The sequence below is a fragment of the Cucumis melo genome, chromosome 11 (genome assembly GCF_025177605.1).
Source record: "Cucumis melo cultivar AY chromosome 11, USDA_Cmelo_AY_1.0, whole genome shotgun sequence".
Classification (NCBI taxonomy): domain Eukaryota; kingdom Viridiplantae; phylum Streptophyta; class Magnoliopsida; order Cucurbitales; family Cucurbitaceae; genus Cucumis; species Cucumis melo.
The window spans coordinates 5,206,042-5,231,141 of NC_066867.1; the positions used below are offsets into that span (position 1 = coordinate 5,206,042).

The window sequence follows — 25,100 nt, forward strand, 5'->3', positions numbered from 1 at the left end:
CTCCATGTTTCCAAAATTTATATCATGAAAAGCTTACTAGATTTGAAAACCTTTTCTTCTATAAAAATCTATTAGATATTATATTAAACTTACATTCACCCATCAAGCTTAAGTTTAGCTTAGCTTTTGAATTGAATTAATGATTTAAGATGATAACATAGCATATGGTTCAAGAGGTGTCGCATTCAAACCCCTAAATTGTTGTTTTCTTCCCCATTTAATATTGATTTCTCGTACTTGTGGAAAGTGTTAGACATTATATTAAGTTTGCTTTCACCCGAAATTAAATTGGTGATTTAAACGATGAACTAATTATAAGAACTGAATTTTATATAATTTATTAAAAATATATAAACTAAAATTGAAGCAGTTTCAAAATATGTGAAAAATGAAATAGTATTTAAAGGAAATGTACTGAAGGGTTTTCATCTCCAACATGACATATATATTATTGTATTTGTGTTGATGTCTCAACCACCAAGATTGAAGAAATTTTTATTTTAATCTTAAAATTTTCTCCCTTCAATTAGTTACTTCTGAATTTGTTTGATTAGCTTAATGGTTTTGTAACTTTTTTTATTTAATTGCTCACTATTTCTTCTGTGTTACTTTTCTAAATGGCACTCCTAAAATATAAACATCAAAATAAAAGAAAAAAATAATTAAAAATATTATGCATATATTTAATTTTAAAAAATAAATGCTTATCAAATGTCCTCAAATAGAATTCATTTTTATTTCTGAAATTTGGCTAATAACCCATGTATTTATTTAACAATGGTGAAAACAATTATAGAAAAAGAGGAAAAAGCAAATCATATTTTTTCAAAAAAAAGATGTTTTTAATTAACCTCTCTCATCCTCTCTCTTAAATTAAAGATGCTATTCAAAATCATTTTGATGGTATGAAAATTGAATTAATTTCTAATGATTAAAGATGTATATCATAGTAATTTGAATAATATCAAAATTACTTCCAAATATATACTCCGATCATTAAATAAGTTATTTTAAAATAATTTTAAACATTGAAATGTGATTTTAATAATTTCAAAAACATTTTGGAAATGTGAATTAGGTAGGTAGGTTGAATCTTTTCTAACAAAAGTAGTGCAATAGATTTTTTGCTAAAAGAGGGAAGTAATAATTGAGGAATATATATGATTCATTTTATGGTTTCAAATTAATGAATGCTTCTATGATAATAACCTAATAATTTTTATTTTATTTATATATTTTATCTTTTTTGTGGTTATTCTCTAATCTCAAGACCAAATAGAAGGAATTTAATAGAAAGGACAATTTGGATTTTTCTTTTTTTTTTTTTTTTTTTTTTTTTTTTTAAGAAAAGGATTGTGGACAGTTGGATTTTGTAGTGTGTATATATATTGGTTAAGACTTTAATATTTGAAAATTACATTTGTAGTTGTCTACATTTTTTTTAAGGGAAAGATCGAATATAATATCAAGCTTTGGATTGTCATTGATGTATGCTTGAGATATGTTTGAATTTTAATTTAAGTAGCTATTTTATTTTATTATTTTATTTTATGTTCTACATCAGAAATTATCGAAAATAACTTAAATGCTTTCGTCTTCTACAACAATTACCTTTTTACAGAACTCGTGGAAATAGTTTTTCTCTATCTATCCAACTGAGATTGAACACAGAGATTCAGATGAAAATTTAATATCTTTTTAAATACTCTTTTCATAACTTTTTAGAATTCTTATTCTAAATCTTATATTTTCTTTTCACATCTTATCCAAATTCGTAAATCTTATGTCTAATTTCTCTTTTCAAATAGATTTATTAATTATTTCAATGATTTTGAAAATAGATCTTGAGGTGATTGCAACGCTTTTTTTTTTCTTTTTTTTTTTAAAAAAAATTTAGAAAAAGATTACATTTTTCAATTATTTGGAAAGTTGATTATCTTCGTCCCTAATTGGGATTCCATAGATAGTCCAAAAAAATTGATAGTCTAGAATTTTTTGGGATAGATTATCTTTGTCAATCTTGAGAAAGATTATCTTTGTCTTGGTTGAGATTTTATAGTGTAACGACTCAACTCCTTATACTAAGTCGAAACCATTACTAAATGTAAATAACACAAATAAAGTTATAAAGTTTGGCTAAAACGAACAAAACTTCAAAATTTTATTTATTTAAAAACCAAATCAAAAGTAATGTGCGAAATGTAAACAAATATTAAAATCCTAACTCGGGCCCTATCTAATTTTAAAGAAACGAAATAACAAACAAAGAATAATTAAAATTCAAACACTCAAGGATTAAACTCGGATGTAAAGCGAAAGCAGAGATCCCTATGGCTCGTCACGGTCACTTTTGGTCGCCTGCCAGCTTGCCCTTGCCCTTACCTCTGCCCCTACCTGAAAAATATAAAATGGAAAGAGTGAGTATAAAATACTCAGTAAGGGACCCACTACTAGTCCCACTAGGTGCTTATTAACTTCCTATTAGAGTCCTGAAAATGGTACCCAAGAACTGGCACGTTCCCGAACACGTGCAACATGTGATCCCGTAGGAACAAAATCTGGTCTTCGGTGACCCAAAGGAACACCTAGGACAAACTGGTCTGTAGCGTACCCGGAGGAGGTGCTAAGACAATCGGGCTGTGAGGATCCCGTCGAATCGCTCGAATCATATCTGTATCAATGCTAGACTGCCGGTCCCGTCGGACTATACAGTCCTAAATAAGTGGTGATCCCGAAGGACACCCATGCAGGTACGACTCTAATAGGGTAAGCTAACATGCACCTTAACCACAACATACATATAACGTAGCATCATCACGTAATCATATCACGCCTAATCATCATATCACATCTCATCAAAATGTCAAAACATAATGTCATAACAAGCCACTTCATCACGTTATACCATGTTATCATATCAAATCACATCATCAGTCCCATCATACCCTCATTAATTGACATATCGCTATACAGTCTAGTCCTCAAGGTGCATAACTAAGAATGTACGCGATCTCGTGATTCTAGTCGTAGAGCTAGTAGTAGAAATCTCTTACCTGGAGATTTGCTCAACGAGTTCTAACAGCAAGAAAACACGCCTTCCAAGCCGCGGGGTCCTAAATGGTTAGAAAACACCAATCTTCATAACTTGAGCATTAAATGACCAAGGACACAAGAATTCAGTTGGAATACTCACCCGAGGTCGGGGTTACAACGAGATGGTCCTTAACTGGAGAAATCTTACACTCTACAATTCAATTGGTCCAAGCTGTCCTTTTAAGAGAAATAAATTAGTTTAATCCAAATAATTTATCTAGGTTAAAAAATCTTAAGTCCTTGCTGGGTGTGCCAAAAATCCAATCAACTTACCAAAATAGATGCAAAGGACCGGAGCAGGCTAACGACTCAAAGAAAGGCGAATCGGCTCGGCTAGAAAGCAGGAATCGGCTCGGCTAGGGAGCTGAGATCGGCTCGCGCGTGTGCAAGGCGGCTTGGCTATGGCACGGACAGGTGCAGGCGCGGCTCGGTTACGGCGCAGACAGGTGCGGGCGCGACTCGGGTTGCAGAAGGGGAGATGCAGGTCGGGTCGGATTCACGCATAGGGGCGCGCAGGTCGCGTCGGACTCACGCGGAGGGGCGCGCAGGTCGCGTTCCAGCTCGGGCGACGACGGGGACGAAATGCGGCCGCTGACGACAGCTTGCAGGCGGAGGCGACGCGGGTCCGATCGGCACTTCGCTTGGGAGCAGTCGGTAGCGTGGATCGAGTTTTCGGTTCGTGAAGAGTGGCAGCTGGAGAGGCGCGGGTCGACGAACGCTTCGTTCGGGTCGCGGACGGCTGTTCGACGGAGGCGCGGCGAGTGGCGGCTCGAATTGGTCACGACGGCGACGGGTCCGGCAGCGGCTAGGGTTTCCAATTAAGGTTTTCTCTTTCTCTTTTTTTTTCCTCAAAGAAGAAGATGATAGTTTGCACGGGTTCCAAGGGTTTTTTTAAACACCAACTTGGTCAAAATTATTTATCTATTTATTTAATAGAAATTTTCTTTCCAAATAAAACATACCAATATCTTAACCAATTAATCCAATTTTTTCTCTCTCCTCAACCCAATATTCTTAATCTTCAACAAATAACTTTTTATTATCCCAAAAATACTTAAATTGCCCTCAAAACTTAATGAATTACATAATCACATATAATTACTCAAGTTCCTTCAACACATCCAAAAATTTCAAAACCACACTTAAGATAAATAAAGTTTCAAAAAATTTTTGGGGCGTTACATATAGAGAGAAAAAAAATCTACGGTTTAAAATCTTTTTGAGATTATCAATGACAATCTTTCAATAGCTCAGTATTTTGTGTACCTCAACCTAGCTATACTCAGATCTTTGTACAACTTATTCTAATCACTCAAACAACAAAGAACACAACACTGTTTTCTTTTTTCCTAAAACAATAAAAGAGCTTTAATGTGTGCTAAATTGTAGTAGTTGGAGTGCACAAAAATAACATGATATTTTTTCTATTTAGACTCTATCTTTCTAACCACGTTTTATACAATTATATGGCAACCAAACAATATTGTGTTTTATTAAATAAGAAATTATTTTGTATGATATTTTAATTATTTAAAGGACAATTATTGTGGTTCTACTACTCATAGACCCATACTAGCGATATAGTTTATTACAACTTTGAAAGCAAAATCTAAATTTTGTTATGTATACAAATTCATTTGTATTGTATTATGTTGAGTACGATTTATATGTTTTTGTAATCGTTCATCTTCTTTATATATATATATATATTATGAACTTTTTAAGCTGTTAAAAGAAGTATTTTTAAATTAGAGCTAATTAATTAAGGTCCCAAGAAATAAACAAGACAAATATACAAACGGATGCACTTTCAAATAAAAGAAAAAGAAATAATAGAAGAACCATGTGAATGAACACAAAGAATTAAGTTTCAAGACAAGAACTCAAACTCCATGAACTTAAAAATGGAAACTAAACAAAAATCAATTATAAGAAATTAGAAAAAGAAAAACAGAGTTTGTTAGTTCAATAATTATTCGATTGATGATTTTAACTTTAATAGTTCATACTTTATACTAAAAGATATTGATCACATCGATCTACATGAAAAAATGGTTGTTTGTTTTCCACCTCTGGTCAAGATAAATTAATTATGATTGTATCGTCTCAGTAAAAATAAGTTACAAATTACAAATTAACTTATATTTGAAGTTGAACTCTACAAAGTTTCTCTTTATTTTTTCAACTTTCAATTAATATTATTAATTTTTTTACTCTACAAATTTGTATAGTTCCAAATTCTTTTTAAGATTGAGCCTAATTATAGTTTATTAATCATAGACCAATATTTGCAAAATATGACTTATCAATTCAACATGGTCTATCAGTAATAGACTCTTCTATCACTGATAGATTCTTATGGTTTATCAATAAGAGACCAATATTTGAAACATAATCTATCATTGCAACATGGTCTATTGGTAATAGACTATTCTATTGTTGATACTCTTATAGTTTATTAGTAATAGACCAATATTTACAACATAGTCTATCAGTTAGATTTTTATCATTGATAGATGTTGACAAATTATGCTATATTTTTAGAATGTTGTTATATACTTAATGATTTTGAATCTAATTGCTACACTTATAACGAGCTGTTTTAATATACATGTAGTAGTCCAATACAGCCATCAAATATTAAATGAGATTTAAAATTTTTAGTTTTAAAGCAAGAAAGATTAAAAAAGAAAAGAAAAAGATCAATACTGGAGGTGTAACATTGACAAATTGAATTTATGAGATATTGGTCCACTTCAACATTGTCTAAAACCAAAGATTTACAAGAGACAAAGTTAAATTTCATTGAATTGCTTCTGATGATAAGATTTTTGTTCCCAATTGTTTTCATTTTTTTGGTGTATTGATGATAAGAATGACGGATGTTGCTTTTTCCTTCCTAGGTTTGGGTAATTTACGTATCTCATCGTTCTATATTTTAAAATGTCTAAATTGAGCTTATTTATTTTAAATAAATTTTACGTTATTTACCATAAGAAAACGGAGATTGCATGACACTTAAAACCTTTATAACTACGTGCTAGGATAATTTTTTTTTTCTTTTGTTGTTGAATCGAACATCAAGGTAAGAGTTGTTGTGCTATTGTCATTGTTAGTGCATTTAGAGCGTTTAGAGTTGTGAGTGTCGCTGAAAAAGGGAATGAGAGAAAATACAAATTGTTGTCAACACTAAAATTAAGAGAAACATTTTTGAAGATGACTCCATGTTGTTCACAATTTTATGAGAAAAAGATTGAAACACGAAAATAAATTCCTCGACCAAGCTTTTAGGGTTCCAAATTGTTTTATTATAATTTTTTTGCCTTTTATTTTAAAAAGAAAATATTAATTAAGTATATTTAAGAAAAATTATTGTAGATGATAAAACAATTAAAAATATTTACAAAATGTAGAAAAGTTTTAGATTCTATCAATTTAGACAATGATAGACTTCAATTAATGTCTTTTAAGTGATAGATCTAAACTTTTGTTATATTTTGTAAATATTTTGGTCAATTTTATAATATTTGAAAATGCCCCTATATTTAATAATAGTTATTTTACTATTATTATTATTATTTTTAGAGGTTTTTTAAAAAATATAACAAATCGATAAAATATTTATACTGTATAGAAAAATTTTAGGAAACGGAAAAAGCTCATAGGCCCACAATGAAAAATACAAAAAATATTCTAGTCAACATGCGCACGAGTAATCTTCTTTTAAACGATCATATACTACAATCCAAACGAATGATCTACGATCATTTAGGTCATGATACACGATCATGTAGTTTTTTTAACAATGGGGGAAAAATACTAAAATTTAAACGATCATGTTAACCCATGCTAAACGATCATGTTGATTATGGTAAACGATCGTTTAGATCATATCAACGCGACCATGTAGTTATTTTTAAACGATGAGGAAAAAGAATCAAATTTAACGATTGTGTTGACCATGGTAAATGAACGTGTTGATCATATCATCACGATCGTGTTGTTTCGTTTTAAACAATGGAAAAAAGGCTTCAAATTTAAACAATTGTGTCGACATAGTAAACTATCGTGTTGAACATTTAAGATGACATTTAAATGATCTTGATATTTTCGAATATGAGAAAAAAGAATCAAATTTAACGATCGTGTTGACCATGGTAAATGAACATGTTGATCATATCAACACGATCGTGTTGTTTCGTTTTAGACAATGGAAAAAAGACTTCAAATTTAAACGATTGTGTCGACATAGTAAACTATCGTGTTGAATATTTAAAATGACATTTAAATGATCTTGATATTTTCGAATATGAGGAAGATGAAGAAGAATATTAAAACAATCCTGAAATAGCTTTAAAGAATCTTGTCGAAAACGATGAAGATGAAATAGAAGAATTAAATAGAAAAATGAATGTCTAAAAGTAGAAGAAGAAAATGTAGAAGAGGAGATGAAGAAATTTGGAAGAGAAGAAATCTCAAAAAGAAAGAAGAAGAAGAAAGAGAAGTGATGCAAGGGCAAATCTAGAAATTATGAAATATTTTATGGACTTCATGAGTTTTTATTTTTTGTTACATGCGTCATAAATATTTTTGGATTTTGTTACATTATATAAATTAACCTTATTTTAAGTTAAGAGACTTAATGTAATTCTTGAAAGTTCATACACTTTTCTTTTTTATGTTGAGAGTGATAATGCAACTTTGGAAAGTTCATTGACACAATTTACGACAAAATTTGAAAGTATAGACAACAAGTTTATCCATGTTTACTAACAATTATAATGGTCTTGAACTTTTCTTGAACATTTAGAAGTATCATCGCTATAAATGTCTATTTTTCTTGAGGATCCAAATCCTAGATGGGCAGAAAGTGATGAAAAAAATTTTGCAAGCTAAACACAAATGAAAAGATGAACATGACTCCCGCAAAATTCCTGAAAATCTCCGTTTGCTCAATATTTTATGTCATTCAATCTACTCGTAGAAGGGGTAGAAATGTAATAACGAAAAAAAGAAAAAAAAAATTCCACAAAAACGTAATACACAACAAAGTCAACATGTGGTGTTAGAAAATTTTGAGAGCATAAAAAAAGTGAAAATAAGGCAAACTATAGGGACTAAATTGAAAAATTCTAAACTACAAACATTTGCAATTTAACCACAACTTTTCAATATTTGAATTCCATTGGGGCCTACATGAATGAGCAAAGCCACATGCAAACATATAGCCGTTAGGTCTTTAAAGCACTTATGAGCTCATAATTTCTTTTTATACCAAAAAAGCCCTTCCTAAATTCTTTAGTATATATATATATTTTTTAAATTTTGAAATACAAAAGAGTCCTTACAAAATTCGAATCCCAAAACCGCCGTTCATTTTCAAATCTTTGATGCAATCTCAGCCGTCCATCACAAAAAGTGTTTATCAAACACAAACGTTTTGAGCTCAATTCAAACTTTCGAACTTCAAACTATCCATCCACAGGACAGCTTCTCCAAGTTTGCTCATGGAGAAGAAGAGAAATTTTCCAGATTTTTGCACTGGGTTTTTCAAATCACCCTCTTCTGTCTAAGTTTCACTTGTTTTCTCCTCCAGTTTCTTCGTTTTTGCTTAAGGTTCTGCTGGAAAAGCTTCGTTCATCCAGCTGAAAAGCAATTTCAGGAGCTCGAATTCTCCCGTATTTATTCTTCATTTCTTCCTTCAGGTGACTGTTTCTGATGTCATTCACTCACTTTATTTTGTTTTGTTTTTTTTTCGTTAATTGTTTTTGATTTATTACTCCAGAATGCTTAAAGATTTCAAATTTTTGCGCCGGAGTTCTGGAAAGAACGAGGAGCTCGAAAATGTACCAGTGAATCCGAAGGATTCATCGATTAATCGAATTGGATTGGACGTATCGCGACCTCCGTTGAATTCAATTCAAGAGCCGATTCGAAATTCTGAACAAGAACAGGAAGTTGGTTTAAAGAGTAGAGTTGAAAGGACTCCCGTTAAGGCAAAAGGAAAGGGTTCGGACCTTGCATTGCCGCTGCGTACACCGGAGAAGCATGGAGGAGCTGGGTTTTCGTCGAGGAAGCGATTTGGTTGGGCTCAGAAAAGCGAATCTGGTTCTCTTCCGGATGAGGAGAAGGCTGATTCGGTTACTTGTTCAGGACAACCGAGCCGCGGCGGTGTAGGAGGATATGGAAATGGGGGATTTTCTAACGTTACAACCCCTAGAACTACGAGGACAGCGGGGAGAGCAACCTCGAGTTATTCCGAAAGCAATTCTACGCAAAGCACTCCGACTAAAAGTGTTTCCAAGCCTCCGCATTCAGTTTGTCGCAGCAGAACTGACCGAGTCAATAATTTTTCTGCATTGTATAAAGGGATTCCAGCTAACCCTGTACCACCTTCGGTTGTTAACACGGTCGAAGTCCCTCACTTCGATCTCAAAGAAGACCCCTCATTTTGGATGGAACACAATGTACAGGTAATTGGATCTGTGTTCTTACTAACGGGGCTCTGTAACTCTCCAATGTGAGCATAATGGAATTTTAAACCAATCTACAGTTTTCCTGATGGCTTTAACTAATGCTTGATCAATATTCTCAACAAATTTGTTGGCATTTAGCTATTGGACTCACTTATGGTGTTAAAATTTCACAGGTTCTTATACGTGTTCGTCCTTTAAATAACATGGAGAGAAGTAATAATGGTTACAATAGGTGCTTAAAACAGGAAAGTGCTCAATCCATCACCTGGATTGGCCAACCGGAAACAAAATTTACGTTTGATCATGTAGCATGTGAAACAGTTGATCAGGTTTGGCTGGGGAAAGAACTCTCGAGTGTTCACTGTTTGACTCCTTTTTGTAATTAAGTTCTCATTCTCCTTGTCCTTTGTTTATGACCATATCGATCCTTTGCAGGAAATGTTGTTCAGGATGGCTGGTCTGCCAATGGTTGAGAACTGCTTGTCTGGCTATAATAGCTGTATGTTTGCCTACGGTCAGGTAAATTTTCTTCACTAATTTCCTAATGCTGCTAAGGCTTTTTATTTCTAGTTGTATCTTGCCTATTTACTGATTGCAGCAATATCCTAAATTTTAATTACACCTACGTCATAGTTTATAGTTATATGAATGCTAATAAGCATGTATTGCCTAATTTGTTCACAACAGATGATGATTACTCTTGTTTGTGTCAAGTGATATAGGTCATTTGTTATTATCAACACTTCCCCCATCAAGAATACTCCAAATTCTTATATTTTCCAGTCGAGAAACATTTATATGAACTGGCAACAAAGTTCATGCTTTAAATTTCGAGAACATTCATAATTACGCTGTTCATCTGCATTTGAAGAAGCAACCAATCTCTTGATCTCAGAAATAAATTTTATGTTGTCTTTTTATTGAATTTTTTAGTTTTTTACTATGCAGACCGGGAGTGGAAAAACGCACACTATGCTTGGTGAGATTGATGATCTTGAAGTCAAGCCAAGTCCACATCGTGGAATCACTCCACGTATATTTGAGTTCTTATTTGCAAGGATCCATGCTGTAATAGTCACGTGTTCAATCTCTTTCTATTATACTGTGGTTAAAGGCATTTCTGATAGAATCTTATTCATTTTCAGGAGGAAGAAATTCGACGTGATGAGAAACTGAAGTACAATTGCAAGTGCTCTTTTTTAGAGATTTATAATGAACAAATTACAGATCTTCTAGATCCCTCATCCACGAATCTACTTGTAGGATCGATTAATTTAATATTTTATTACTAGTCAATATCAATTGGTAAATAGTTGTCGACCACTCTTCTAAATGTTTTGATTTCTCTCAGCTGCGGGAAGATGTTAAGAAGGGTGTTTATGTAGAAAATCTGTCTGAATTTGAAGTTCGGACTGTTAGTGATATTCTCAGGCTTCTGACTCAGGTTACTGTCTAAATTGGCTGTTTCTTTTTTTCTATTCACATGAACTAGTTTGTTTGTTGATCAAATCATTGTTTATGTCTTCAGGGATCTTCAAATAGGAAAGTTGCTGCCACAAATATGAATAGGGAAAGCAGTCGCTCACATAGTGTATTTACATGCGTGATTGAAAGCAAGTGGGAAAAGGAATCCTCAACTAACCTACGCTTTTCTCGACTGAATCTTGTTGACCTTGCTGGTTCTGAGAGGTAAGGAATCAACCAATTTTTTGTTAGAGCTTCAGGCCACAACATGTGCACAAATTCTTCCTTTTTTGATTGCTCTATTCTTATTTCGTTATATCTTGTATTCTATTTAACAGGCAGAAAACTTCTGGAGCGGAGGGTGAGCGTTTAAGGGAAGCTGCTAATATTAACAAGTCGCTATCTACACTAGGGTATTGATCTTCGCCCTTACCCTAATTCCCCTTCATCGATCGTATATTGATTTGCTTGTGTCTTCACCATTTTATTGAACGATGATTATAATTTCAGTCATGTTATAATGGTTTTGCTGGATGTGGCACGTGGGAAGCCGAGACACATTCCTTACAGAGATTCAAAGCTAACCTTTCTTCTTCAGGTTGATAATGGTTCTATTTTAAATCCCCTCTGCCTTTTCTGCTGTTGATGCTGTTTTTGACATCTCCAAAATAAAAATAAAAATGCAGGACTCTCTTGGTGGAAACTCAAAAACAATGATCATTGCAAATGTTAGCCCTTCTATTTGGTTAGTTAATGATTCTCTATACTGGATTTAGTCAATACTAGTCAAATTTTGTTTAGACTACATTTTATAGCTTCTTTTGTTTTTAAAATGTTATTTCTTTTCTACTTCTACTTCAACTATTTCTTTAAGTTGTCCTACTTTTCAATGTTCTTAGGTTCTGGTTCATGGATTTTCTTCTTGCAATTTTCTCTGATGATGCCTTATTTATAATATGGTTTTCTTGTTCAGTTGTGCAGCTGAAACACTAAACACTCTTAAATTTGCCCAGAGAGCGAAACTTATCCAAAACAATGTGAGTTACCCTCCACTCATTTAGGAACTAATTTGTTGATGGCATCCTCCTACTTCTTATGATCAATTTATTGTTCATTATGGCACATATAGGCGGTGGTCAATGAAGATACAACAGGGGATGTCATTGCACTCCAACGCCAGATACAACTTCTTAAGGTAGGGAGTTATGGCATACATATAATTGATTTAAATTCATAAAATCAAATTACGCTTAGTAATTTATTTATGGTAATGTTACAGGAGGAGCTTGCATACCTCAAGCGACAGAATGTTTCCAGGTCTCTGTCATTTGATTCCTTTGTCAAAGATACAGCAATGGAAAATGAAGACTATGATACAGAAAATATATGTGATATGGAAATTTCACAAGAAGATGATTCCTTTAAATCCCAATCAAAAGAAGTGAGAATTTCAACGAAACAGGTATAATTTGCAATATTAAAATTGAAATAATTAATCAGATATATATGCATTCTGGTACTAATTCTGTTAAAATCAGTAGTATTTTATCTTCATATTCACCAATGAGGTTGCATGGTATTTTGTAATGCTTCCGGTGTACACTTGCCTGCTTTCAACTTCTTTTCTTTCTCCTAAGACTCGTATTGTTTTTTAAGCTTTCTGTGGAATGTTATGGCATTTTATTTTATTTTTTTCCTAATAATATTGGTAAAATGACATGGAAAAAAAAAACACAGTTGAAATCTTTGGAGACAGTACTTGCTGGTGCCTTGAGGAGAGAAAAAATGGCAGAAGCTTCCATCAGGCAACTTGAAGCTGAAATTGAACAGCTGAACCGTTTGGTATCTCTCTTGTTTTTATTCCTTATTTTGAATTCTTTTTATTTAGGCAATAATTCATCTTCTAAACTTCTTCTCAGGTTCGCCAAAGAGAAGAGGATACAAGGTGTACTAAAATGATGCTCAAATTTCGAGAAGACAAAATTCAGAGAATGGAGTCGCTTCTTGGTGGTTCAATTCCAGCAGAAACTTATCTTCTTGAGGAGAATAAAAGTCTATCTGAGGAGATTCAGCTACTTCGAGCTAAAATAGATAAAAACCCTGAAGTTACACGCTTTGCCATAGAGAACATAAGGCTTTTGGATCAGCTTAGAAGGTAATATTTCTCTTCTGTCCCTTCTATTTCTTTTCCTTTTTTGCTTTGGAACACTTTAAATTCCAATTCTTAATCTTCGATAGATTTCAAGAATTCTATGAAGAGGGGGAGAGAGAAGTACTCATGGATGAAGTGTCCAGATCACGCGATCAGGTACTTATAAAAGTTGACATTGTGTCCATATTACTTTCTTGTTGAAGTCATTTTGATTTTATTTTGTATAACCATTTCTGATAACAATAATAATCAGATGCTTCAATTTCTCTCTGGGAATTCGGAACAACAAGATGAATCAAAACCTACCATGCAACCTCAGGTCAATATTTCTATACTGGAAAGAACTTTTCATTCAAGAAGGAAAATAGGACTAAAAGTATTCTTCATAGATCTTTATTCATTTTTGCATACTTTGTTCTTTGAGAGGAACCTTATGTAAAATGCTTGCTAATATTTATCACAAGTTTCATATGTTTTTTCCTTGTCGATCTGCCAAAACAATAAAGAAACCATCTCCAGATAAAAGGAAGTTGCTTAGAGCTGTTTGGGTGTATATTTCTAAACTTTTTGGAAAGAGAGACCACTTTTTCGTTGTTTACATTTATTCCTTCTTCATATAAAACATTAAAATCAAGTTATACATATATAATAATTAATGATTTTATGAACACAAAATATAAAAGCAAGACACCATCTTCATTTTCTATTACCTTTCCCTATAAAATTTTTACGAAGTTATCCTTCAAAAACATAAAAATTTTCAACAAAACAGAAGATGTTTTTGATACATGAACACCCTTATAGGTTCATTGTTTAGAATCCATGTTTTCTTCATGTTCTTGGCATGTACTGAATATGAAACTAAATTTTGGCTGTTACAGTTGAAGAAAACACTTGCTGAACTAGAGGAAACCAAATGCAGTCTAGAATCTTGCCTAGAAGAAAATAAAAAACTTAACCGGTGAGTAAATTTCTTATTTCTGCACGAAGTTTATTTCGTTTGGCTTTTATATGGGCTAACTTAAACATAACATTACACGCATTTGCATTTTGCAAAAATATCAATCCTAGAAAGTGATTGAAATATAACAGTAGTAATTTATATGTAAATCAACGATTGCTTTTGAAAATGAATTGACTAGGTTCCTCTTTATCTGCACACAGAAACCAACAAGAACATGTATTCCGAAAAATCTCAGGGGAAAACGTTTCTTGTTCGTATGTATTTACTTCACGGAAATGAAGCTAGACTTCAACAATTACACTAGGAAATAAGAAAAGCAACAATGTAAAATCGAAGAGTAGACCCAGCAATCTTAGCACATTTGAGAGAGCTGAGAAATTCTCTCCAAGAAAGCCTATACTCTCACCAATTTCTCCACAACCTGCCAAACTCCCAAAAATCTCTTTTAATTAAACCTCTCTCAACTGTGGTGTCTCCACAACACTCAAACGAACCTCACGTCCCACTAATTGCTTTGCATTGGAATTTCCACTCTGATCCGTGCTCTTATATTTATAGACAACCGGGGGCCTTACACTATTATTATTAAGTCAACTAGCAATTAAGATAAATGATGGCAAAAGATACTTACCCATGTCAATTAATAATTTCTAATAAGAATTCCAATCCATACTTAAGCCAATTATCATTATTTAAATCAAGTAATATAGTTAGAAGTTAAGTTTATTGATTACTATTATCAAATGAATCGGCAGTTAAATATTTGTATATATTTTAAGAAAACCTTATTTGAAATTGCTTCTATAAATTGGATATTTTACATATTTTTTGATGTAATTGATGATTGCTGAAACGATTGTCTTTAAGCTTTCAGCTTTGGACTTTTAGTTGGGCTATTAGTTAGTGTTTTAAGTCAGTTTTTTTCCCAAAAATTCCAGAACCCATTGGCTACTTGTTTCGAGTTGCAAATTCATTTTTTTTTTGAAAGGGAAGCAAGCCTCTTTTATTCATGATAATAATGAGACAAAAGCTCAAAGTATAAGAGGATTATACAATGAGCAAAATAACCTAGGGATCAGTAGACACACCCGGGCATCTCAACTAGGTTGACACCCCCCTCAGCATCCTCATCATATCCGTACAAACTAGTAAAAACCTGTGAACTACTAGGGACAATAAATGGCCAAGAGCATAATAAAAATATATGAAAAATCAAAAGTCCAAAATGGAGTGCACGAATATCCGAACTGTCCACTAGCACAAATAAGTGAAGTGTAGGAGACCAAATAACCCTAAACCCTGATTCGTTTGTTGAAATGAATGCACTCCAATTCAGGTTAATTTCAGAAATGCTGTACATATCAAACTCCTTAGATAGAATGCTTCTTCCTCCATCTTCCTCCCTCCAAGAGTGTTTCATCATTTTGAAAAGCAGTTTGTTTATCCATTAATTTTTTCTTTCTTTGTCTTGAAAAATGAGACCTCTTAGTTTGCTATTGATCTAAGAATTAACTTGTTCATTCTATGCAGGGAGGTAGACCTACTGCAATCAATGCTGAAAAATTTAAAATCTGAACAGCATCAAGATATTACCATTGAGGTATTTCATTCTAAAGTAAATTTCTATAAGCTTGAATCCTTACTAGAAGGATGAGAAGAAGCCTGATAGAAACTCAGAAATTTTTTAGTGTACCTAATTGTTGAATACGCTGGAATATTACTGTCCTACAAAAGTTCAAAGCATTTATGCCCTTTTCAATTTGAACTTCCAGGGATCATTTAAAACTGATTTTGAAGATTTGGTGCCAAAGGCAATCCATCAGAAACTGAGAGAGGGGAATGACGACTCATCACTGGAGAAACATGATGAAGAAATTTTGAATTTGCGGATGGAATTGGATGTACTTAAAATCATTCTCAACGAAGGAATGCTGTCTCACAGAGAAGTTGATGAAAGAGTCATATACTTGAACAATGATCTTCAGCATGCAGCAAAAGATCTTCTGCAAATGAATGAACGGTGTGAAGCAGTAGGCAGAGAATTAGAGGAAGCAAAATCCATTATTGAAGCTCTTGAATCCCAGCAAATTCTCTCAATCAATGAAATCGAGGAACTGAGGAACAGCAACTGTCAGAATTCCCAGCTTTTGAGTGAACGGGAACATGAAATCATGTGTTTGAAAAAGTGCCTTGCTCTAAAGGAGATGCATGATAATTCAACTGAATCACCTCCAGTCCATTCCAGACTTGATGAATCTCGATTGCGTACAAGACTGACCAAGATGCAAGTTTCTCTTGAAAAGGCCAAGAGACTGAATGCTTTGTGTCAAAGGGATCGTGAATGTCAGGCTTCAAATGATAAAGAAATTGATGAAGTTCGCAGGCAAGCTGAAGCTGAAACTGCCGAGGTGATTGTCTGTATGCAGGAAGAGCTAGCTGTACTTCAGCAACAAGTCCAAGAAAGTCATTTGAAAGAAATAGAGATGAAAAAAGATGTAAACTCTTTGGAATCTGAATTGAAGCATCTGCAGAATGAACTTCAGTTTATGTCTGAACATAATGAAAGTTTAAGTGAAACACTTGAGAAAAAGGACCAGGAACTAACAACATTGACTGAAGAATGGGAACTGCTGACCTGTGAGATGGAAGAAATTCTTGCTGATGGATATGTAGCACTCGTGGATGCCTCAGATCACCTTGACAACATATCTTCTTCCTTTCCAGTGAAAAGGATTTGGATTTCTGAACAAGTGAGTAGAATGATAAGAATCTTATCTGAGAAAGACTTGTTGATTGAAGAACTCAGAAGATGTTTGGAGGATGCAAATAATAAACGTATTGACATGGAGAGCATGCTTAAATCTCTCAGAGGAGCAGCATTAGCTATCACAGAAGCTCATCAGCTGGAGTGCAAGGAAAAAGATGAGGAGATCCTTCATTTGACATCCCAGATTAAAGAAAAAGCTATATGTATTGCAGAAATGGAAGACACCATCAAATTGGCAGAAGAGCGCGTTAAAAGAACATCAGTTTGTGCTACAGTTGCTTTTGTTCTTGTTAATAGATTATCAGAGTTGAACCATTCTCATTCTAGTGCCTTGAAAGATAAGGATATCCAGTTCAAGGAATTAGTAGAATCAAACTTGATGAAAGATGCCCATGTTGAGCACCAAGCCACTTTGATCGAAGCAGCAGAGGAACAAATAGTGCATCTAAGGAAGCAACTAGAAGAATCAAGGGGACTTTGTGCTACATTGGGAAAGCAACTTACCGAGGAACAAGAATATCATCATTCCATGCAAGCAAAGCTTGATGAATTTGAGAATGAAAAAATTTTGACAATTGAGAAGCTAGCTGAGCTAAAAACTGGTGTTTCTACTCTAAGGTCATGCATGAGCTCAAATATGGGAGAGCAGCATGTCAATAATGAGGAACAGGAATCCAAGGATATGCCTATGTCTTTGGGTGAGAGGGAAGAACGATGGGTAAGCTAAAATTTTGCTTTCTGATTGACAAGATAGATCTTGAGGTTAGTTGCATGCATTTATGATGTTTAATTATGACTGAAGGTTGTTTTCCTGATTGCCAAATGTGAAATATGTTTCAGACAGGTGTAAACACACATCAAGAGAACAATGTAAACATGGATGCAGACCAACGAGCTGAAATATTTGATCGATCTCCTAAAATTGGAAAAAACTTATCTGGCTATCCACGTAATGAGAAAAACTTAGAGTCTCAAACCTTCAATTGTAATTCTGGCAAAGATATTACCATCACACTTCTGAAGAAAGAAATAGAGTCTGCACTAAGAAGCTTGGGAGTGGTACAAGCTCAGATGGTCAAGCTTCAAAATGAGAAGAAAGAGATGATGATCAATGAAAAACATAATCAGCAGAACTTACAGTGTTTGACGAATCAAGTACTTATACTGCAAGATACTATTGAAAAGTTTGAAAAGCAATCTGAAAATGTGATGGAATCTTTCAGTCACAAGCTAAAAGCATTTGAACAGAACGTGTTTGAAGCTGGTTCTCATTGGTGCCAAACAAAAGAGGTTAACAAAAAATATATTCTTAACTATTTTCCTATTTTTTTTACACATCTTAACTATATCTCTCAATTCTTTTTCTGAATTCTTATTCCTCATATTTCATAATCTAATTTGAATATGTCCACAACCTGCGGCTTCTTTCATATTAAAAGATTCTCTTTTCCTTACCTTTTTAGCCATATAAAAGAATGATACCTATTGAAACAACTGTTTCAGGCTAGAATATCACATGGATATATGGATCCAATGTTGTCATCACATTTCAACAGTCTGAAGACATCTTTGAATATGTTTGAATGTTTTAACCGAAGACATTGTGTAGTATATAATCATCTCAGATTAGTCAGCAATTTATTGATAGTTTAGTAGCTGGTTAACATTGTTATCTGACCTATCATTTCATGTCTTACAGTTGCTTGAACTTGAAGTTGGGGAAGCAAAAGTACTTGCAGTCCACAAGACTGCAGAGGCATCTTGCATTTTGGCTAAATTTGAAGAAGCCCAAGAGACCATACGAGAAGCAGATATTATGATGAATGAGCTCATGATAGCAAATGAGACATTGAAGCTTGAAATAGAAAGGCTAAGGAAAAAGGAAACGTTGCAAACCACCGAGCAGGAACTATTGAGGAAAGAGGTTAGAAGCTTGCAACACTATAATACTTTAGCATGTCAGCAATTCCAAACTCTAGAGGAACACATGTGCTCAAATTCAATGGAAATAGAGGCTTCCATTGTGGAACTAGAAGATATCATTGCAGAAGTCCAGACTACTGTTAATAGTAGTTTCATGTCATTGGCATCCGAGATCCAATCAATGAAATCTTTACAACTGGACTCAACTAAGTTTGTCCGCTCATGTTTAGAGAATGTATGGTCTGAGATAATTGTGAAGGATTGTGCTATATCAGTGTTGCACCTCTGTCACATGGGTATCCTATTGGAAACTGTGATGGGGCTAAATGCTGAGAATGGTTTGCTTCAGCATGGACTATGTGAATCAGATGCTGCAGTAGCTGGTTTAAGGGAGCAAAACCTCAAGTCAAAAAGAGAGCTCGATATGTGTAAAATTCTGAAAGGAAAACTGCTATCTGACCTCAAGAGTGGTTTTCATCGCATCCAAAAGAAAGAGGAGGAAGCGGGAGAAATGAGTTCAAAGTTAAATGCATTTGAGAAAAAGATATTGGACCTACAAATACAAGAGGAACAAATGTTACAAAGGTCAAATTACATGGGACACCAACTTGTTGTTCTGATGAAGGAGTTGGATGACAGTAATAAAAATTTTATTTCATCACTACTGGATCAAGAGGAATTACTGAAGAAAAGGGAAAATTTCCTTGAGCTCCAAACTGATTTTTTTGTGACAAATTTTGTCTTGAGAGATTTAGAGTCGTGTATTTTAGATGAAGAAATAAAACAGTCCACTCTCCAGAAGTCTATTGTTGATAGAGAGCATATAAATTGTATAGCATTTTTGGAGATTTTGAAGGAAAGGGCAATTATTTCCATGGTTGACGAAGGATTGAGAGAACAACTCTTACTAGACAAGGAAGTTGAGGTTGTACTTCTACAAAAGGAAGTTCAAGAAACACAAGTTGAGAGGAAAAGTTTATTGTCAAAGCTGAATGAAAGCAATATGAGTGTGAGGAAGATGGATGAAATAAACAAAACTCTTGAACGAGATATTCAGCTGCTAAAAGAAGTCAGTGGTTCAAATGACGTATTGAAAGATGAACTGGATGAAGTTAGGGGGAAATGTCAAGCACTTGAAGCTGAATGTGATAGATTGCTGAAGGATTTGCAAATGAAAGAAAAGCTATTGGAAGATTCTTCCGGCTACATACGTGCCATTGATCAGAAAAATCAGAATTTAAATACTGACCTTGAAGTGAAAAATATTGAGTTGTTGGAGCTACAGTATTTACAGTTTATACTTAAAGATATATTGAGCTCAAAAAGGCAAGATTTTGAAATCTGTGTTAACCATATAACTACGCTGCATGAGGAGAATGTTTCTTTCAGAAACAAACTTCAATATCATGATGAAAATATGAATGGAGTTCTCAGAAATATGAGTATGAACATTGCAAAATCTATTGATTCAATGGGCATTTTAGATGTTGACTGTACCAGAGTAGTTGACGGGTTGAATGCTTGTTTTCCAGTTTTGGACAAGATATATCATGAGATGCTGGAAAGTATGGGAGAAATATCTACTTGTCTGAAAGAATTTGAATACCTGGAGTTGAGTACCAAGGAAGTGGAATTGGAGAATTTGACTCTTCAAACTGAGTTAATAAGGAAGGATGAAGTTCTTGCTGGACTTCTTTTTGATCTTAGGTTGCTGCAGGAATCTGCCTCCGAAAGTAAAGACAGAAAAGATGAACTAGATAAGATGGCAGCTTCAATGGAAACGTTAGATAATGAGCTTGCGGAAAAGTCAGCTGAACTTGATAAGGCCATTGCTCATGCCTGTGGACTAGAAGCTCAATTGCAGGATAAAATGGACATAATCTATGATCTGGAGCTTAATTTATCCAAAGAAAGTGATTCTAAAAAGTTGATTCTCAGTGAAAATTTGGAGCTCAAAACTCAAATTGAAAATTTTTTAGTCAGAAAAGGTTCAATTGAGGAGGATTTGTCAGAAAAGAGGAAGTTAACTGAAGACTTGGAAAGAGAACTTTTAGAAGTGGGCAATCAACTCAGCCAAATGAATGACTTAATTGAATTTTTGAAAAGAAATTTGAATGAACTGACTATTGAAAGGGATCAGCTACAAATGGAGTTGTGTAGTGTGAAAGAAAAGCTAGGAACCTTAGAAGCACTAGCTGAAGAAAATGAGGCAAATCTGATGGAAGCTCAAGAGGTATGCTCTATAATTATGGATATGGACGTGTGTGGGTTTTCTTTATGAACCATTACCGTAATATAGTTATAAATGTCAATGTCAGGTAGCTGAATCACAAAAGATATATGCTAAAGAGAAGGAGGCCGAAGTGCAACTCTTGGAGAGGTCTGTGGAAGAGCTAGAGTGTACCATAAATGTACTGGAAAATAAGGTACAGAGAAAAGTGATTACATTACTTGAAATTTCTTTTTGACGGTATTCTGTCATTCAACTAAATATATTGATGTCTGATCTTTTTTTTAGGTTGACATCGTAAAGGAAGATGCTGAACAGCAGAGGTTACAACGAGAAGAACTCGAATTAGAGCTTCACGCTGTGAAGAATCACATGCATCATTTTAAAAATGCTGATGCTGACTTGAAAAGGTATATATCTCAACTCACTCCATCTATTTTCTACAATGGTTTGAACATGCTCAGTAACAAATAATGACATTAATTATTTTTCCTCCTTTGTACCTCTAGATATGTGAGTGAAATAGAGAAAAACCTTGCAGAAGCGTGTAAACATGTTCAAATTCTTGAAGGAGATGTAAAGGAAAAAATTGCTGAGGTGAGGTTTATTGTTTCATTCTCATTATATACAAAAACTATGTTTTTGCATTAGGCATTAAATTATAGCTGAATTTTTTTCACAAGAGTTTTAGCCAGTAAGGCTTTAATCTGGAGTAGTATTTCATTTCCGTTTTGTTTTAACAGATTGCTCAACTTAAAGCCCATATCTCTGAGCTGAACTTGCATGCAGAAGCACAAGCCAACGAGTATAAGCAAAAGGTAGTCGACTTTAAATGTCATTCTTTCTCAAACAGTTAATTCTTTCCCTCTAACTTCAGAAAGTTACAAATCCTTGTAATAGTTCAAATCCTTGGAGGTGATGGCTGAACAAGTCAGACCTGAAGGGCATGCCACATTTGCCACTAATGCTTCTTCAAACAAGACAGACAAGTACGCGACAAGGCCACGTGGATCTGGTTCACCTTTTAAATGCATTGGATTGGGCTTGGCACAACAGATGAAGTCTGAGAAGGATGAAGACCTATCTGCTGCAAGGAATCGCATTGAGGAGCTTGAATATTTGGCAGTTAGCAGACAAAAAGAGGTGTTGTGTACATAAACTTGTTTGGAAGTTCGTAGATCTATAAATATTAAGTAACAAATATCGTATTAGTTAACAAATATCAGTTAACTTTTCCAAAATTGTTGATCTTTTGGGTGTTCATACAGATATTTGCATTGAATGCAAGACTAGCTGCTGCTGAGAGTATGACGCATGATGTCATCCGAGACTTGCTAGGAGTCAAGCTTGATATGACCACTTGCATGGTATTTTATGCGACCTTTTTTGTTATCTGTAGTACTTTTTTTGCCATGTTCATTTATCTGATGGGGCGTCCAATCAGCTTACAGTTTCTTGTTAATGAAACTTCAGCAGTATAGTCTGCTTTAGATAGATTTCTTACAATTTATTGTTTAATATTACTAGTCACTGTTCGATGATAATCATCAAATGCAAAAGGCATCAGAGAGTGTCCAATTCAACACTGTCGAGTCTCAGGAAAAGGTAATCTTAGTTTTTTACAATGTTGATGAAGAATTAGTTGAAATTCAGAGTTTGTTTGTAATCTTGGATATCTTTCAGGAGAAGGTAGTAAAACTGAAGAAGCAGCTCACTGAGTTTGTTGAGGAGCGTCGTGGGTGAGTTTCTATTAGTGCCAAGAATTTTTAGTTTCAAACTTGTCTGACTATTTCAATCATATCTAAGTTTCTGCCTTTTTAGATGGTTGGAGGAGATTGATAGAAAGCAAGCCGAAATCTTGGCTTTACAAGTTGCTTTGGAAAAACTTCGCCACAAAGATCAGTTACTCAAGACGGAAAATGAAATGTTAAAGGTTTGGATGCTGAACTTGATTGTCTTCATTTTCCTTTTCTAGCATTCTTATTGTTTCATTTTGTCTTACAAGACTAGTGGGGTATATATATTTTATTTTCCATGATTTTATCTTGATTTTCCTTTGTGCTTTTGTGTAGTCTGAGAACTTCAATCACAAGCAGAAAGTATTGGAACTTGAAGGAGAACTTAAGAAATTGTCTGGTCAGCAAAATATCCAGCAACGTATTCACCACCATGCCAAAATCAAAGTGAGAATTGAGATAACGTCATTCATATTACTTAGTTCCCAATGGTTTTTGGCCATTCCCTCCAAAGTACTCGTAAACCTGATGGCGAGTAATCTTTTCCTCACTTTTCTTTGCTTTTTTACATACAACAGGAAGAAAATAACACGCTCAGAGCACAGAATGGTGACCTAAGTGCTAAGCTGCACCGAACAGAGATTCTTCTTTCTCGTGTGAAAGAAGAGCTGGCTTACTTTCGCACCTCCACTGGGAAGACTCCAAATATTGATTTCGATGAGGAACAACGACTAAACATCAAGTTGAAGGTTAGTACTCTACAAATGAAACATGATGTCTTCAAAAAGTGTAGTTTCTCATTGTCTAAAAACAATCTATTATAGGAAACTGAGGAAGAGAAAGTCCAACTAGCTCGGAAGCTATTGAATTTGTGCACCAGCGTTTTAAAGGTAGGTTTATAACCTCATGAAATGAAAGAAACTGAGTAGAAAAGCTATTCTCATTCACACCTCTGAATTAACTTAGAAGTTTATACGTTCTTTTTTTTTTAACTTGCAGGCAGCTGGAGTAACAAAACCTGCATCTGAGATATGTCCTTCTGTGGCTGAGGAGGCACTAGATCAACTAATGATTAGAATTTCTTCTGTAGAAAGAGAGCTCCAAGATTTCAAATTCAAGGTATAATTTACAGTTTAAACTTTGGCTTGAATGTTTTATGATGATCGTTGTGCTTTTGTCTTTGGTTCATTTTGGTCCCTTTACTTCTAAAATGTTCGCTTTGGTTCCCATACTTTCACCTTGATTCACTTTGGTCCTTGTACTTTCAAAATGTTCATTGGTCCTTGGATTTTTAACTTTGGTTCATTTTGTCCATGCACTTTCAAAAAACGACCATTTTGAACCCTTAAAAATGAAGTACAAAAATGGTCACTTTTTGAAAATCTAAGAACCAAAATGAACTTTTTAAAGTTCAAAGACTAAAATGAACAAGAGTTAAAAGCATAAAGACCAAAATGAACCATAGCAAAAAATAATCAAAGTAGTATTTAAAACTGAGATTTATGTCCATTTGGTCTGAACTTTCAAAACTTGTCCAATAGGGTTTCTAAACAGCTTAATCAATCCCTTTAGTCTTTTAGAAAAAAAATCGAAAGTTCAAGTACTAAAAATTTTGTAAGTTGAAAGTTATGTACGAAGCAAACAAAAACCTAAACGTTGATAGTCTAAATTTGTAATTGAACTTAATTTATATAGTACTTTCTGAATTCTTCTGCTGGTAAACTTCATCATTAGTCTCATGAAGATTTGAAACTGAGAAGCCTTTTGTTTGTTTTGATGTACAGAACAAAATTGCGAATGAGAGGATTAGATTATCGGAACTCATACCACAACCTTCACCAAAGAGTTCAAAGACAGAAGACAGTTGTCAATCTCCTCTAAGGCTGCTTCAAACTTCATATTTTTCTGCTTTAGATAGATGAGGCCCCAAAACCAAGCATTTTTCGCGATGATTTTTTTTTTCCAATTCAATTTATTTATGTCATTTCCAGGAAATTGTAATTAGCCTTTTCACGGCATCCAAATGTATATTGGTTCAGCTGTCTATCACTTGTTGACAGTGTAAATATTACTGTTATTTAATGATTATATAGTTGAATTTATATAAAAAAAATTACCTTCATTTTCTCCTTGCCTCTATTTTTGAGGTTTTTTTTTTCTCTTATTAAGGGCAAGGATGCATCCCATCTTACATAACTTGACTCTGCTACCAATGGAAGGAATTGAACCTTAAGCAGAAGCGATTAAACACCTTTGTCATTAATCTTGATTTGATACATAAACATTTGGGGATGA

At 34.0% G+C, this 25,100-nt stretch overlaps 1 protein-coding gene across 1 annotated transcript; it reads left to right on the forward strand.

Annotated features, from left to right (window-relative positions):
• The first annotated feature begins 8,563 nt into the window (after positions 1-8,563).
• Positions 8,564-24,927, forward strand: LOC103498414 (kinesin-like protein KIN-12D). The gene is made up of 37 exons (XM_008461003.3): positions 8,564-8,798; positions 8,879-9,566; positions 9,743-9,898; positions 10,005-10,088; positions 10,518-10,637; positions 10,715-10,828; positions 10,921-11,013; positions 11,098-11,258; positions 11,372-11,446; positions 11,544-11,631; positions 11,720-11,778; positions 12,007-12,070; positions 12,163-12,228; positions 12,313-12,495; positions 12,771-12,875; positions 12,953-13,188; positions 13,272-13,341; positions 13,439-13,504; positions 14,067-14,146; positions 15,680-15,749; positions 15,922-17,634; positions 17,757-18,206; positions 18,616-21,072; positions 21,158-21,265; positions 21,358-21,479; positions 21,579-21,666; positions 21,813-21,887; positions 21,970-22,212; positions 22,338-22,436; positions 22,597-22,674; positions 22,753-22,808; positions 22,891-23,002; positions 23,142-23,252; positions 23,384-23,554; positions 23,630-23,695; positions 23,805-23,924; positions 24,590-24,927. The coding sequence occupies exons 2-37, from the start codon at positions 8,880-8,882 to the stop codon at positions 24,725-24,727; spliced, it is 8,784 nt and encodes a 2,927-aa protein (XP_008459225.2). The 5' UTR covers positions 8,564-8,798; position 8,879; the 3' UTR covers positions 24,728-24,927.
• Positions 24,928-25,100: the final 173 nt, after the last annotated feature.

Coding starts and splice junctions, on each gene's coding strand:
- LOC103498414 (XM_008461003.3), top strand. CDS start 8,880: ATGCTTAAAGATTTCAAATTTTTGCGCCGGAGTTCTGGAAAGAACGAG. Junction 11,259..11,371: donor GACCTTGCTGGTTCTGAGAG/GTAAGGAATCAA, acceptor TCTATTTAACAG/GCAGAAAACTTCTGGAGCGG. Junction 21,888..21,969: donor CCAACGAGTATAAGCAAAAG/GTAGTCGACTTT, acceptor TCCTTGTAATAG/TTCAAATCCTTGGAGGTGAT.